The 16,559-nt window shown below is 45.2% G+C and overlaps 1 protein-coding gene across 3 annotated transcripts in view; it reads right to left on the bottom strand.

Moving 5' to 3' along the window:
* The window catches only part of ERICH3 (glutamate rich 3), a 53,182-nt gene that overhangs the window by 28,989 nt on the left and 7,634 nt on the right, over positions 1-16,559 (bottom strand). For all 3 annotated transcript variants that reach the window (XR_012764358.1, XM_075424216.1, XM_075424217.1), the window contains exons 3-13: positions 16,102-16,227; positions 15,419-15,490; positions 13,476-13,598; positions 12,742-12,825; positions 12,105-12,260; positions 10,150-10,368; positions 9,312-9,492; positions 7,622-7,808; positions 5,295-5,590; positions 2,898-3,401; positions 2,377-2,523 (exon numbers count right to left, since the gene is read on the bottom strand). Coding sequence is in view for 2 of the 3 variants with exons in the window: in XM_075424216.1 (XP_075280331.1) it covers positions 2,377-2,523; positions 2,898-3,401; positions 5,295-5,590; positions 7,622-7,808; positions 9,312-9,492; positions 10,150-10,368; positions 12,105-12,260; positions 12,742-12,825; positions 13,476-13,598; positions 15,419-15,490; positions 16,102-16,227 (2,095 nt within the window). In the remaining variant the exon portion in view is untranslated. The remainder of the gene's footprint in view (positions 1-2,376; positions 2,524-2,897; positions 3,402-5,294; positions 5,591-7,621; positions 7,809-9,311; positions 9,493-10,149; positions 10,369-12,104; positions 12,261-12,741; positions 12,826-13,475; positions 13,599-15,418; positions 15,491-16,101; positions 16,228-16,559) is intronic.

The raw sequence follows: 16,559 nt of genomic DNA, 5'->3' as shown, positions 1-16,559 counted from the left end.
GGTTCCTAGAATGCATTGAGGACAACTTCTTAAGCCAGGTAATAAGCACCCCTACCCGAGGGGATGCGATACTAGACCTGGTGGTCACCAATGCGAGTGAGCTCGTTGGGGATGTCAACATCAGAGGCAGCCTGGGCTGCAGAGACCACGCGCTGGTGGAACTAATGCTACTGAGGGAAACGGGAATAACGAAGAGCATAGTCAGGACCCTAAATGTTAGGAGGGCAAATTTCCAGCTCTTCAAGGAGATAGTCAGAAGGACTCCCTGGGAAACGGTCCTCAGGGACAGGGGAACAGAACAGAGCTGGCAGGTCTTTAAGGATGTATTCCACAGAGCGCAAGAGCTCTCGATCCCCAAGTGTAAGAAGTCAGGCAGAGAAGGGAAGAGACCGGCATGGCCGAGACAAGAAATGCTGGTCAAACTAAGGAAGAAGAGGGAACTGCACAGGCAGTGGAAAACTCTACATTTTGCAATATGAAAAACCATGACTTCATCCAAGACGCATCTTGCACCAGGTTTGTTGCTTATGTTTACCACTAGATTTCTGTCCCTTGTATTTTAAAATTTTTCTTCTTTGATACATGGACTTATGAGTTATCAATCACTGTCGTATTTTTACAGCACTCACACTGAAAATCCTGCCTCCTGAACCTGGGAGCACTCAGGCCCACTATCAAAATCAGTAACATGTCATCATTTAAGAAACTTCTAATGGAAGTTTTGGTACAAAATGAAATAAAACATCCCAAACTGTCATCCAAACTCAGAGCTAAATATTGCTGTCTCCACAAAAGCACAGTGTCTGGAACTGTCCAGCCGCTAATACTGGACTGAGTCTAACGTAATGGATTTTGCCAGTCCCTGTAACACAGATGCTTTGTTCACTTTGTCTAAAAGAAACCAAATGCTGTGTTGTGCGTGCTATACTCTACGTGTTCACCTGCTTCACCAGCAGAGAGAGGCGTTCATTTACTCTGGCTGCTGCTTACAAAGTATTCCCTCCTGTAAAGTGAGGTCTTGCCTTGGGCAGGAACGGTAACGGCAACCGGGAAGCTGCTTCAGCGCTGAAGTATTCAAAACAAGGCACCATGCAAACCTGAGAAGTTAACAACTAGGAGATTCCAGGCTTTCCAAAGACCTCCTGCCTGGGAAGCAAACATGTTTCAACTATGATTTGGAGGGACAATTGACACAGAAGTCAGGCTGCACAGGAACCACATGTTCTCCTGCCCTGGTCTATGCATCACAAATACAGGTCCTTGTGAAGATCAACATATGCAGACTACTGGACTTTGAAATTAAATGCTATGGACAGTTGTTTGTGGTCAGCTGATGAGACCAAGGCAGAAGCAATCTCGTCTGAGAAAGAATTACTGAGAAATAAGAGAATAACTGACAGACCAGAGATGAGAAGGAACCTCCAGCCTCCTGTATACATCTTCTGGATGAAAGACAACAAACCTTGAAAGGCTATGTTCTTACACTACACAGAGGAAGAAGATCTACAGGCTCCCAGCTGACCAGAAAAAAAAAAACTTACAACACCCTGGATTAATGTGCCAAAGTCCAAGACAGTGCGCAACTAGCAATTTAAAAACAATATATATGACCTGTTCCTGCCAGCTTAGACTCTTAGAGGACAGAAGAAAGAAATGTAAGAGCAACAGTGCAGACTGAAGCTGGTTTTAACCTATGGTTTTCTTCTCTTCTCAGACTCGTCGCTACTGCGGAGCAGAATCTTAACATTTACTTTCACTACAGCTCATGGCTGCAGCAGGATGGCTGGCCTTAACACCCCCTGTTTAACACGCAAGGCTCTTCTGTCGGGCAGATCAAGTCTCCAGCGATAAACTGCTAAGGTTGCAAGGACCAGAAACATTCGTGGAGGGAACCAAGATCAAGCTGCAATTTCCTCACTGCCAGTTACGCCAACTGCGAACAGAGAGATGAGTTTGGGAGACAAAGAGGGTACAGCACGGAGACCAGGTCTGCAGTTCGGCTGCAGTTCGGTCCCAGTCCGTCAGTCCCAGCCTGCCCGTCTTGACAATGCCTTTCCCAAGGAGGCCCCACGCTGCCTGGAAGCAAAGGGAAACTCACTGGAGTCCTGCTTTCCACAGCTGTTTTCTTGACTGGCAGCCAGTTTTTTCATGGCCTGGATTCTTTACCCGACACCATTCCAAGTGCCAAAAAGTGTTAATTAGACATGACCACAGAATTCAGCCAGTCATCACCCGATTTTATACATTAGGAAAGAAAAGAGCACAAGGAGAGGGTCTGATAGCCTAGAAAGAAAAGGGAAAGGGCAAACATTTCTATAACAAGACCTCAGATGAAGAAGATCTAATCCATGTCCCCGGATCGACGGCCAACCTCACCTTCATTGGCATCACGCTCTGTACTTGTTATGTTCTCTTCTTCCTCACCCACGCAGGAATCAATAGGTTCAGGTTCGGAATTCACATGACGATCGTCTCCATCTGCCTTTGCTGTTTCCTTCTGGACTGGTTTGCAATCTTCAAAAACTGTCACAAAGTTACAAAAGAGGAGGTAAGAAAGAGAACCATTAAAAAGCAAAAGGGGTGTAGAAGTCATCCAGCTGTCTCAGCTTGGTTTAAAGTCTGAAATGTCAGGGCAGACCCAAATGGAGCCATGTAAAAAGGCTTCATGTAAAAAAGACTGGCCAAAGCCTTAGACTGGAAATACCAGAAAACAAACAATAAACCCAGGTGGCATTCTGGGCGGTTATTTAGCTCACAGCAGTACACGGTATTCTTGTAGCTTGAAAATAGTCCAGCAGCTGCATTCCCTGTGCTAGACCATGACTTAGCATAAAGGCAAACACAGCAACACCTGCATGCGCTAGTCACTCACAGCTGTGCAGACGGACTGTACTCACCACCTCCTCCGTCACCCTGAGCAGACTCTTCATCGCTATCCTCCGCTTCCATCGTGTTGCTTTCCAAAGGCACTAGAAGGCTTTCTTCCCCAGCATCGCTCCTGATACTTGCATTCTTCTCCCCATCTTCCTGTACAGCACCTTCCACCGACCCAGTCTGTCTGAGTTCTCCATTAACTGCAGGACTTTGATGCTGTCTTCGCATTATATTTTCATGAAAAATTCCAGTACCTTCCCCTACTGTTAGATCTTCCGACTCTGCCTTTTCCGCTTCATCTATTCCTTCCTCTTCCGGTGCAAAAGTTTCCTGATTTTCCTCCATTCTCAGCAGTTTATTCTCCCCGTGCTCATTTCCGTATTGTGCACGTGCTGCGTTATCAGATGCCTTTTCAATATCATACTCCTCTTTGCCCATAACACCGTCTTTCTCCATTTCACCATCAGAGTCATCTCCACTGCCGCACGGAGTACCGGCAGAAGAGAGAGAGCGCGCAGACCTCTGATCTACAAATAGCAAACATAATTTTGTTTTAGTATTTGTCACTAAAACATCTGCATTCGTTGGCCACTAGTTCCCTTTGGTACGCACAAAGGAACAGATGCTCCTCTGATATCAACCTCTGAATTACACCATCTGATGATAGCGTGACAAAATTCCAGGAAGTGTAACAGAAGAACATTGCCCACAGGTATCGAAGTGTTAAAATCAAAGCCATTTAACATATTTTTGTCCGACAATGGAAATGAACCAGATTAGCTCCGTCAATCACTTAGAAATACACCTCCAAAAGCACCTCTAAATATGACTCCAGTTTTAGAATAGTTTCTTGCGCTCCATTTGATAAAAGATTGCAAACATAGCAACTGTCCTTTAGTGCACTTCTGTTATCTCAGTGAATACGATAAAGATCTCCAAAATCACGTGCAAACCACTCAAGCTGGACTGGAGATGAAGTTCACTGTCTCGCTGCTCCCTGCTGCCACTCTGCCCTTCCTGCCCTCCAGAGCCAGGCCCGCCTTGCTCTCGGGGCATGCCGGCTGCAGGGGAAAGCAGAAGGTGCGCAGGGCAGCTCAAGCAGCTGCAGACAGTGAAGGAACCAGAAGAAGAGAGGACAAGCTGGGAAGAGAATTTCCAGAGAGAGAATGGAGGTGGGGGAAGGAGGGCAGGGAGCACAGCAGGTTGCTTCCTCCCACCAGACCACGCATCGCCTGAACACTAGACCAGACTTTAAAAGTAAAAACTCTACATTTTGCAATACAAGAAATCAATACAAGAAATGGCGATTTCAGCGAAGCCACCGAGGCGAAGGGCTCCGCGAAGGCCCCGCGGAGTGGACAACCGCGCCGGGGAACCCTTTCCTAAAGCGGCAGGATCGACAAGTCAAAAGCGCAGGCAGGGAGAAGGCACCTCACCACCACCACCACCACCCCCCCCCCAGCAGGCAGGGGTCAGCCGCTAACGAGCGCGCAGCTCTGACGCGGCGGGGGCGGGGTCAGCGGTAACGAGGCGCGGCCCTCCCGAGCACAAGCGCCAACCCTAGGGAGCGCGAGCGGCCGGGAGCGCGGCGCGGCAGTTGGCGCAGGCAGCGCGCGCAGGGAAGGCTGATATCAACCTCAAGAAATGCTGGTCAAACTAAGGAAGAAGAGGGAATTGCACAGGCAGTGGAAGCAGGGACTGGCTTCCTGGGGAGAGTATAGGGAAGCTGCCCGGTTGTGTAGGGATGGGGTCAGGTGGATAAAGCATTGCCCTCCCACTGGCACCAGACAGGAGAAAAGACCAAGACAGCTCATCTGGCGCTAAACCTTGCTGATGTTTTGCTGCTGTGTGCTCTTCCCACCATCCCTGGGTCAGCCTCCCCCTACACAGTTCGTGTGTCCGTCCGTGTCCCCGTCCCCCCCATCTCTACATCAGGCAGCAGCAGCAGGCTCCTCCACCTCCTGCCTCCACGGCCACCGACTTCTCTCCATTGACCATACACCAATGTTCTGTCTCCCTTACAAGCTCACCTCAGATTGTCTCCCTACCCACACCCAGTCCCATTTCTTCCTTCTGCTCTGCTTTTGTCCTCTACCCACTGCCATTCTCCTTCGCTGCTGTCCCTTCACTGTCTCCCACTTTCCTCCTTCTTTACTACCTACCTACCTCAGGCTCCTGTTTCAGCCTCTCAGACTTTCCTTACTCACTTTCTTGGCTCTTGCAAGACCCTCTCATCCCGTTGCTCGGCTGACAGGAGACCTACTAATTTTATTGCCCAGACACAGGTATCACATTTCTCACACAGGATGTGTCCTAAGAGAGGATGCTCCAGGCAAAGTTGGAAGCCCATAATCCCATACCTTCGCCAGTATCATCCTCTCCCATTTTTCACCCCATGCTTGTGTTTTGGAATACTGTACCATTTTTACGAGCGTCTTCCTGTCTATCTTCACTTGCATGATCAGATATTTTTTTCCTTTCTTCTTTTCTGTACTCCTGTCCAGTCTCCATTTTGTCCTCAATAGTTTCCACACTAGCTTCATGACCTGGTAAGATGACTAACGTTGAATCTTTGCGTGATTTCCGCTCAGCACTGTTTTTAGTTGGCTTTCTGCGCACTCCATCTCTCCAGGAACCCACATGCTTTTCCTCATGGTCCTCCATCTTTCTCTTGGGAGGGGATGGCTTTTTGTCTAGACCCATTGCAATAATGCACCTATAAAAAAACAAGGAGAATTGGAAAGTATCATGTTTTTCTTCCTGTGAACAATGCAAATGCAGCAGACACAGTGAGCTACTTAAGCTCATTATCAGCTGCAAAACTAGGTACCTATCTGCCTCCCTACTGCCACTCAGACAACAGAATTACTGATAAAGGCTTACTTGAAGACTTACTTATTCCTGATCAACACTAGCTGCAGACATGAAGAGCCACCCTACACCACCTACGAGTGTTAGGACACTGTTCTGTATGTAGTACGTTGATTCAAACCTGCAAGCACAGGACGAAACTGCAGCTTTCACTTTAGCTAATCACAGTCTTACTGGAAAATCGTATTTTCTTCACCAACAACTATGTCTTAAACACTCTTCCTCCACCAAAACTGCCTTTTTTAATGTAAGGCTTGATTGCAATTCCCCTCACATTCCAGCTGTTTACAAACTACTGTGAAATATGCTACAGTCATTCCGTCTAGAAATCCTCTAGTTTTGTGGGCATAAAATGTAAATGTGACAATTTCTGAAAAGAGTCCTGCCTTGTAATTATTTTTTCGTGGTACTTTTCTCAGGGACCTTTGAGATACTGAAGCACCTCTGCTGTCCAGAAATGCTGTACCTAGGCCAGCAGAAAACTCTCTGTGCAAGGATCACAGCATTGGTGCACAAATCACTGCAGCATCACCTTTTCGTGGACCAAAGCCTTAACCCAACAGGGAAAATCAATTGGGATCTTTACTGAGAATCAGAGTGGGTATTTAATGTGTGGACGTGGTGTCATACTCAAAACAGGAAACAAATACAACTGCATTTGACTTAAAGGAGACGTGAAAATAGTTGTCATTTATGCGGAGAATATGGTTAATGGAGATGTTGTTTACTCAGCAGATAAGGTTGGCTGGACTGACAAGAGACAGGAAAACAGAGATATCCCTAAGAGGGAAGGTGGACAGAAGGTGGGGGCAACTCAGGAAGGAATTAACCACTTTCTGGAGACTATGTTAATTCAGAAAATTCACTTCAAATCTTTCTAGAAATCACACAAAAGCTGAGATTTGGGCATTTCCTAAACTCTATAGCCGCTATATCCATTCGGAATTCAGATGGTTATCACTACTTTGAACATACTAAGCAATACATTTACATAAATAATATTCAATGTTAGACTGGAGTAGAAAAAATATGGCACAATAAAGTAGAAATTTTTTTCTTAGAATTCAGTCCTTATTTAAAAAATAGAGTATAGCTCTGTGGAGGTTCACTTCTTCCAGCTGCTTGCTGCTCTTTTAAAAATTACTTACGAAAAGAACAAAAAAAGTTTTAAAATTATCTGTGCGTGCAGAAGTTTACTTGTCTGGCATGACTTAACAATCACATAAAAGGAAGACTTTATTAAAATCAAAGCTTCTTAGCAAAGCCACAGCAGTTGCTCATAGCATTGACTTTTGCCCAAAACCAAGAATCTTCTGCACAGATTTGTCGTCTGAAACATGGCTAACATTCAGTACTGTCTTATTCTGCAGCCAGGGGTATTACAGCAGAATCCCACCTTACAGGTAGAGTTATTTAAAAATCAATTATCTTGTTCTCACAATCACAAAGAAAACCCCAAAACCCACAGTAAACTCAGCAGCACTCTTGATATTTATTTCACTATCACTTCCACCAGAAACGTGCAAGCGGCACACGTATACCACCCCACACCTATTCCTCCACACTCGACTGCTGAGAAAGCGCTGACTGCCTCCTGACAAGCCGACAGACCCAGGGCAAACACTGTCCATTGCCGCACGCACTCAACAGAGTGACTGGAGAGGCAGCACGAAAGCAGCTGGCTTTGATGGCACCCTCGGATGCGGGACCTTGAGGGATAAGCTCAGTTCTGCACATGTCAAGGGGCGCTGGGAAACAGACCGGGTTCTACAGAGCTGTGGGGTGCCAGAAAGGCTAAAAAAGAGGAAACAAGGGATGAACTCTGTAACAACTGGTCTGCCAAGTCCTCATGAGCAACATGTACTCATCTCCATACCTGTAGCAAGGAGATGCTCCCTCCGCACTGAGAAACGCAAAGTATTCATGTCTGTCTTCCAGCCTGGAAAGCTTCTGATGTTTGTACTCACAGCAACAGCTGAACCTGTCCACTTGCATCCCATTGAGAAAAAAGATGAGGCAGAATGGGAAACCGTGGGGCCGCTTTGAGGTGAACTGAAAGGTCTCTGTAGTGGCAGAAAGGAAAGGGTTCAAAGAAAAAGGTTATGCTTTACTGTCTGCCTACTGCAATTGCCATATCTCATCTGCATCACCACCAAAGCACCCAGCCCTCTCAGGTCAGGTACTCTGGTTCTCGGTTAGTTGGTAAAACCCCAACTCCTCCCCACACAACAGCCTTGTCTCTTTGTGACCCAGGAGTACCAAGCTGGACAGCCCTGTGACAAGCGAATACATCGTCAGTTTGTCTGCTCACTGCTACAGCAGAACAGAAGCCAGAGCCCCTTGTCTCAAAAGAATTAAGGCTGCCACTTGCCTTACAAGGGCGTACACTATGCACAGAAGGTTTAGGATTCCTGGCACGCGTCTGCATGGTGCAGTGCAGTGGTACATTAGAGCTCCCGCAGTGTAAGGCACGCGTTCCCCAGAGCAGCCCCTCGCAGAGCGCAGCCAGGCTCCAGATCAGTCCAGCTGCAATACGCGTGGCTCTGCGCCCGCAGTCATATGGCCGTACTGGTAGAACACCGAGCAGCTGGACGATGCTGCTTCGGGAGCCGTTTCAGACTGCTCTGCAAGGGCACTGCTCGGCATCCAGGCCGTAAGAGCACGGGGGCTGCTGGGGAGCACTGGGTTGTACTCCCTGCACCCACCAGCGCAGTGGCGTCCCTCCACCCGCCGCACCCTCCCAGCGCAGAGCGCACACACGCCGGCAGGGAGGCAGCCACGCTGCACTCCAGCAGCTTCCCCAGTAAGCGCGAATGGGGCTCGGGACATGAGGATCACACACAAGGGACACCGTCCGCACAGCTGGGACACAGCTGCAACCAACGCCCCAGCCAGTGCTGCGGGCACGCCGCAGCGCACGCGGAACCCCAGGGGACAGGCTGAGGGCCAGGGACCTCTGCACCATCTCCCCACATCCAGGGAACACGTAAGTGCAGACACAGCGGGGCCTGTGAGCTGGAATTAGGGGTACAACCTGTGGAACCACTCTTCCTCGTAAGTGAAAATCTCCCAGCCTTTGCCTCTTCCCAATTTCCCAGAACACAGTTCACCTTTTACTGGTGTGATGGAATCACACTCACGTAAAAAGGTGGGAATTGGGCTCCCACTATGTACTTTTCCTTCTGGAATAATAAGCAACATGCACTGATGTATTATAGCAAGTCAGAAACAGGTAACCCCTATTTAAGGACAGTTTACTGCTACAACTACTTTATTAACCATACATCTCTATACAAAATTAATCTAAGCTACAGTATTTTGTTAAATTATTTCTCTAAATTCCTTCTACCATGATTTGCAAAAGTAATTGTAACCTTGTTTTCAATAATGAAACAGTAGATCCATATTTAGTGTGGAGGCAGATGGTATAAAAATCCCTGATGCATATTTCTTGACTGAGCTCAGCTGAATTCATTTTGATAATACATCAACATTTTAGGAAAAAAAAAAAAAAAAAAAGAGATGTTGCCAGAATCCGTATGAACTCTTTGACTCTTTATCCTTACCTCCTTCCAATAGCTTGCCTCTGTAGACACAAAGGTTTTCTCCTCCACCCTGCCGCTGATAGACTTTGATTTCATCCCTGTAATCAGTGTCACCGTGAGATAAACGCCCACTTTTTCTTAGGAAGACCATGGTAACAAGTGCATTGCTGTGTAACAAGGGCTTAGGTAATTCTTCAGAATTCTGCAGCAGGAAATACACAAAAAACACATTCAGCTTCCAGCTCTAACAAAAGGTGAACTCAAAGATCATAGATGTGCGGCATACACTTGAGGCTTCCAGTCTTATAAGACAGGCCTTGAGCTGCTTAAATTGGAAAGTGTTTTGTAACATGCAGAAGGGCAGGGAAATATTTCAAACTGAAAATCCACCGCATTGAATTGCCCAGAATTGCAGGGACCAGGTTTAATGACCTATATTGTCCCTCCCCATCCCGGGTTCCTACAGTTTCCTTTACAGCAGTCAAAACCGGCTGGAGATATGGTGTAACAGCTAAAGCTTCTGTACACTCAAGGCATTTCACATGCCCCTCTGAAGTTCTGGCACTAGATATGATCAGAGACAGGATCAGGCTGGCTAAAATGGAAGGCTTAAAGTAAGAGTTCCTATGGGTATTTTGTTCAAACACCCTTTTTTCCCCAGCTGATGAAAACCACCAAATGTTTCAGTATATGGAGAGATAGGTGGCAGTTATATATTTTAATACTTATAAATTCTCTTTCTTTCAAACATTCAGTGACGTTATGCAAACTAGGTACACAAATCTTTCACTATTAGGCAAATACACCAACGAGCAGGCTAATACGCCTATACATAAACAGAGAAGCAGAGATAACTTGCCTTCCTTAAAATTTGCTCTGTGTCGTTTGGTACAGTCATGGGACGTAATCGTCTGCCTCTGTGCATCCCACTTCTCACTGCATTTACGCTCTTGTCTCCTCCTTGCCGGGGGGGAGGTGGCACTGGTATCATAGAGCTGTTAACGATGGGGATTTGGTATGGGGATATACCAGTCGCATGTTTCACTGAATCCTTAAGTCTTAACCCACTCTTCTTCCCCTGCAAAAACATATTAAGCAAGTTAAGTAGGTTATGCAACAATAGCTACCAAGCATATTGAACTAACGATGGTCTGACTACTCTTTATGTTTAGTAACACACATGCTTCTAGAACAATTCCTTATCTTGGTGCTTGCAATTATGTTCATTAAAACGTTTCTGTGCTAAAACCCTTTCTTTTAATTTGCAAAGCAACAGGCAGATTGTTTGACAATGTCACCCTCCTAGATACATACAACACTGTAAACCATGTACTACTCGTAACCATGCAGAGTTCTGATCACAAGCAGACGGAACACTGCACAACCCCACAGCACTGCTGCGTTCTCTCAGCTGGCAAGCAAATTCCAAAGCAGCCAGAATCTTCCAACAGTCACATCATTTGACATCAATTATACAAGATGTGGTTCAAAATCTGGGGAAGAGAAGGCTCCGGGTAGACTTTACAGCAGCCTTCCAGTATCTGATGTGGCCTACAATAAATCCAGAGAGGGACTTTTTACAAGGGTGTATACCGATAGGACAAGGGGCAATAGCTTTAAACTTAAAGAGGGAACATTTAGATTAGACGTAAGGAGGAAATTCTTCACTCTGAGCGTGGTGAGGCCCTGGCTCAGGTTGCCCAAAGAAGCTGTGGCTTCCTCCTCCCTGGCAAGGTTCAAGGCCAGGTTGGACAGGGCTTGGAGCACCCTGGGCTGGTGGAAGGTATCCCTGCCCATGGAAGGGAGGTGGTGGAAGTGGATGGTCTTTAAGGTCCTTTCCAATCCAAACCATTCTATGATTCTAGGAAAATGCTTCTTTCCCATTTGTAGTGGAGGTTTAGTCCTTGTTCAGAATGACAGACAAATAGAGGACCAGGGCCCTGAAAAGCAAGACATGTCTAGAGAATAAATTCTGCAAGCGTTGCATGCTCTGGACCTGAGCTCTGCATCATGTCGTCATAATTTATGCCGGATTTAGCTGTTTTGTCAGTAGTGAGCATTAAAGCAACCATTTAAATCACGCATAATTTGAATAGACATAGATAGTGCCAGCAAATTCTTGGACAAAGGATCGTGACAATGACAACACAGAGCAAAGACACAACAGAAGAGAGCTATTCATATGGTGTCTGCCAGTCAGCGGTAGCAGGTCACAGTCCCATTCCAAAATCCGCCAGTCCCATGGAACTCTTAACATAAAGCCAATTACTTAATGTTTTTTCTAGAAGAGAAGACAAGTCCAAATTGCACCTGCAAGTAACTGCATACATATCAGATCATGTATGGCTACTCCAAAAAGTTCTCATTCTCTGAACCCACCAGTGTGACTTAGTAGGAGGAATGGTAAAAAAAAGAAAGAAGTTTTGTTGCTACTTTGCAGCTGTATACAAAGATGAAAACTTGTAAGACTGTGTGAATAGATGCCTGAGTTATTGGTGTTAACCAGGTGGTTGCCTCCCTCTCTACATAACAGAAAATCTATGTAGAGTGAAAAAATTTTGCATGCAGAGAGATTTTATAGTATAAGATAAGTCACCACATTTTTCTGGCTGTGATCAAGAACTGGGCATTAGACCAGTAAGACAATGTCTTGAAATTTAAGGGGAAGTGAAAAAGGAGAGTTTAAACAAAAGCTGACAACCATTTGGAAGGCATATTGCCTGCAGTATGCAGTTGTGGGAGCTACAGTACTAAAGCAGTATTACAAAGCTGTCCCTAAAATTATATTATTTTTAGAATGAAATAGGGCCTCACCCCACTGGGAAACCGCTGCTCATGTTCAAGTGTGTGGCACTTTTGTTTAGAGCTAGAAGTCTTTGGTGCAGACTCTACTGCAGCACAGCTGCGAAGTCGTAGGAGTCGAAGTGGGTGTTGCATGGTTCCTGGAGCTGTATTTTGTTGCCAGGAAGTCTAGAAAAGGAAAAAGAAAACAGCTACAGAATCTCGGTGCATAGTTTCCAGTGCAGAACAGAAACATAAAGAAAAAAAAATATAGCACCGATTGAGATGTTTGGAAGTGATGAGTGATTCTCAGGTACCTTCAGGAAATGAAATTTTCTAGTCTGCCTCCAAAGCATCAGACCTCTTTTAGGCATCTCTAATTACGCATCCAAAAACAACTCTTGGTCATAACTATAGGTTTTGCTGCTGTCTCTTCACAGTGCAGCCTTGAAGCAAACATAATGAACTCACAGAAACTGTAGCAGTGTGCTATGTTTTGGTGACTTCAGCATGTGGACACGGAGAGAATGCACGACAAAAGCATGCCTATTTTTGTTCAATACTCAGCATTTCTCCAACTTTTTAATTTCATCTTTTCCTTGTATATCCTTCAGAATACCATGTTAAAATGTTAAAACCTAAAAAACCCTGTTTAACTGAATTAACTCACCGTCTTAGAAATGGCGGGCTCCTTGGATTGTTGTTGATGAGAAGGATGTCCATCATTATAATCAACTACAGGTCCAGGTGCCCTCTGCATGGGATGGAGAGGAGAAGGTCATTCAGGACTGAAAGGCTCTTTCAGTCTGCACCAATTAGCGTTACTGAAATTGAGAACCAGTTAAAACTGAACTATATATTTGACCTTTGACTTTAGTATCATTATACTTCAAGAGTATATTAACATTCCCTCTCTGCCTGTTAACAGAGAGTAAAAGGCTTCTGAGTTCCAAAGCACAGCCTTCTGGAATGAGCTTTAGTCTCACTGCACCCTTTCAACTCTGTTTACTAAAAGACCTCCATTGCTTTCAGGATTTTACAACATCTGGAAACTTGCCTACAGCCACAGTATTCATTGGCAATACTTAACGTACTGATACTGGCCTAATCTTGCATGACAAGGCAGATAAAGGGAAAGATTAAAGCAGATTTATCACAAAGCAAAGCTATTTTTGTCTAGGTTCTGATTTGCAACTCCTGCAACATCAGCTTCTCGCGATTTCTCTTTAATGACACAATCCTGCAAGCAGGAAATCAGCCTCAAGTGATGAAGGATGAGGCCCTAACCTGGCACAATCAGGGCAGTCAATGCTCTAGACTAAGCACAGATGTCACAGGTATGCGTGTATGCTTTCAGCAGCACATGCTCACGTTACAGCGTATGGAGTAGCTGGTGAAACTCACCAGTTGTGAGGCACTAGCTGGTTCTCCAGCCACTAAACGATGAAGATCATAGCACTTTCTTGGACCAAGATGTGGGAAGCGCACAGGACTGGCACCTTCCACTGATCTTCTGGATTGGTCCACCTAAAAGAACACAAATTTACATCTCTGAGGTACTAAATACACTATACAGCAATGTTTGAACTTGCCTTCCGCCTGTCTTTCATTGGACAGCTATGACAACCAGCTTGTCTAGACCTGGTGGAGCACCTGGTTACGGAAGGAAAGGAGATCAAGGGGAGAATGAGCGAGGGACAAGGGAAAAGACTTGTTACCACCTCCGATTCATTTCCCTGCAACCCTCTCCAGCTGCAGATCCCCCCAAATTCAACTCCTCTGCCTGTTTCTGTGTACCTCCTACTTCTTGGTTTGGTTGAAGGGCTCTTTCTTTTTTAAATTTGAGTGCATGTGCCTCTTTCTTGCTCCGACTACCTGCTCTGCTGCCCCTCCCTACCTTTTCAAAAACAAAAGCTCCACACTGGGCCGACTACCCTTCTGCAAACAGATTGCTCGATCTCTCATCCTCCCTGGCTCAGTCACCTGTATTTCTCCTTTCCTTTCAGATTAGCTACTCAGCCGAAATCACTGAATATATGATGTGAGAATTAAATTACACTGCTAATTCCAGGCAGGTTCCTGTGTCCCAGTGTGACACCACAGCAAAGATGCAATCACATATCTGCAGGCATCTCTCTTACACTTGTCACTGAAGGAAGCAGTGCTGCTTTACGTTCCAAAATTCTCCAAGGCCAGAATCCCTTGACAGGGTGCCTTAGTCACTGCTTCCACCGTGGTGACTTTCCAGCAGCAGGAGTTCAGTCAGTAAACAATGCCTTTGCAATTACCATAGTGATCTGTGTTTTTCATTAAAATCTCCTTTCTTTACCTGATGAATTTCTCATGAGTGTATTAATTAAAATCAAAAAGATTTGACATTGTTCTTCAGCTGTTCAAAGAAGCAGCTAGCTTCCCCATGCATTTTTCTCAATGTATGCAGGCTCCTAATAAAGAAATAAGATGTTGAGCATGTTTCAGCCAAAATGGGAACGACGTTTCCCATACGAGTCCAGGTGACTTCATGGGGAGAAGAACCATTGACTTCTGTGGGATTTCCATGACGCTAACAACTACGGGATCAATCTCTACCTACGTGATACCAAAGTGAAGACTTCTGAAAGCTCTTTTCACTGCTTACATGCTGGTTCTGCTAAACATCATGTGGAGAGGCAAACGACTGAAAACGTGAGCTCAGTGCTCAGCAGCAGTCAAAAGCAGATAGTGTCTAGAATTACGAGAAGAACTGCAACACGCATCTTAAATTATTCATGCAGTTCTCGTTCCCCGTTTCAAAACAGAAACGGTAGAATTAGAAAAGGTAAAAAAATGGCAACAGTAATGAGAAGTCTGGAATGGCTCACGTAAGAAAGATTCAATAGAATGAGGGTCTTCAGCTTGCAAGACTGAAGAGGAATATGAAAAAGGTATGTAAAACCACAAATGCGTTGGAAAAGGGGAATAGTTGTTAACTTTTCTCATAACAAGAACAATGGAGCATCACACAGAATTGTCAGACAGTAGATACATTAACTATCGCGCAGAAATGCAAGGAAGTACCATTTCATACAACTCATAATTAAATTCCACAATCAAGAATACTGCAGAACCAAAATAATAAGTGGATTCAAAAGGAATCATGTGCATGAATGGAAGTTGCTGAACTGCTGGACAGAGGAAGAAGGAGATGTAGCCTGGGGCAGGATCATCCTCTGTTTGCCTGTTTCTTGTACTTTTACCATAATCATCAGAGACAGGACACTCGGCTCAATGAATCTCTGGCCTGACCCGCAGCTGTTATTTAACACAGGGCAAAACGGTGATGTCCCATCAGTACTCAGCAGCCTTACTTTGATTTTCTGCTCCCTCTTCTTCCTCACAGAACTTTCAAGTTTCCTTCTCATTTCCAGCTGATGATGACGCTATCAGAAAAAGAGAAATCTCATTAATGGACATTATGAGATGTCAATGAATGTAAGAACACTCCCTTCTGTTTGGCTTATCCCTTGCCTGCTCCCTGGTTGTTACCCTCATTGAGCCCTGTTATGAAACCACTATTGATTCAATCAATGATTTGCATTACACCTGTGTATATTAACATTGGCAAAGGAACAACTGAGCGTTTGTAAAGCTGCAGGGACCAAATCCATTCTTGATACATAACACAAATGTTCCCAAATTTTGTACTGAGATAAAATATATAACCAGGTTCAAACTATTTTGGTTTGATTAGAATTTTTTAAGCAAACTAGCTCTATGAATATCATCCCATAATGTGCTGACTGCCAAAGAGCAGTAAGTGAGCCAGGACAGTGTATGTGCTAATGACAGCATGGTTTAACAGCTAGAGGCCAGCAGAGGTTTCATGTGGGGGATGTCAAGCACAAAGGTTGTCCTTTTTCCCAGCAGGAGAGAGCCTTTCAGGGGAGTGTGAGGGTACAGCCACAGACAACAGTCCAGTATGAGTTAACAGCCACTGGCTGTCAGTAGGGAAGTATCTGAAAAGGTTTACACATCACTAGTAAATGCATACCTCCATGTCAAGGACCTTATGATATATGGCGAGAGCCAGGCACTGCTGTACATATATTTCGTGATCCTTCCTCCTAACATTTAGACGGTATTCTTTCTCAGATATTATTCTTCCACTCCTCGAGATCTGCCATAAACAAATATAATGTAACTAAAAAGGAGATGACAGAATAAAGTATGTTTTCAAACAGAGTGCAATTTCCCAGAAAGACTACTTTCTCTTCCCGGTTAGCTACCACCTCTGCTTCTGCCATGGTGCTGGAGCTCACCTTCCTGGCACAGAATTGTAGTTTCTCTGGCCACACGGACCCCATCAGTCAAATGAAGAGAGCAGGAGAGCAGCAGCCACATTTTCTAACTGCGGAAGGCTCAGCCCTACTCTTCATGGGCCATTGCCCAAGTCAGCGGAGGGGGATTAAATACTTGCCTACCTACTGCATGCATGAGGGTTGCATCTGC

Source organism: Opisthocomus hoazin, chromosome 6 (genome assembly GCF_030867145.1).
Source record: "Opisthocomus hoazin isolate bOpiHoa1 chromosome 6, bOpiHoa1.hap1, whole genome shotgun sequence".
Taxonomy (NCBI): domain Eukaryota; kingdom Metazoa; phylum Chordata; class Aves; order Opisthocomiformes; family Opisthocomidae; genus Opisthocomus; species Opisthocomus hoazin.
The sequence above is the reverse complement of the archived record's forward strand: the minus strand, read 5'-3'. Positions and strand labels throughout refer to the sequence as shown.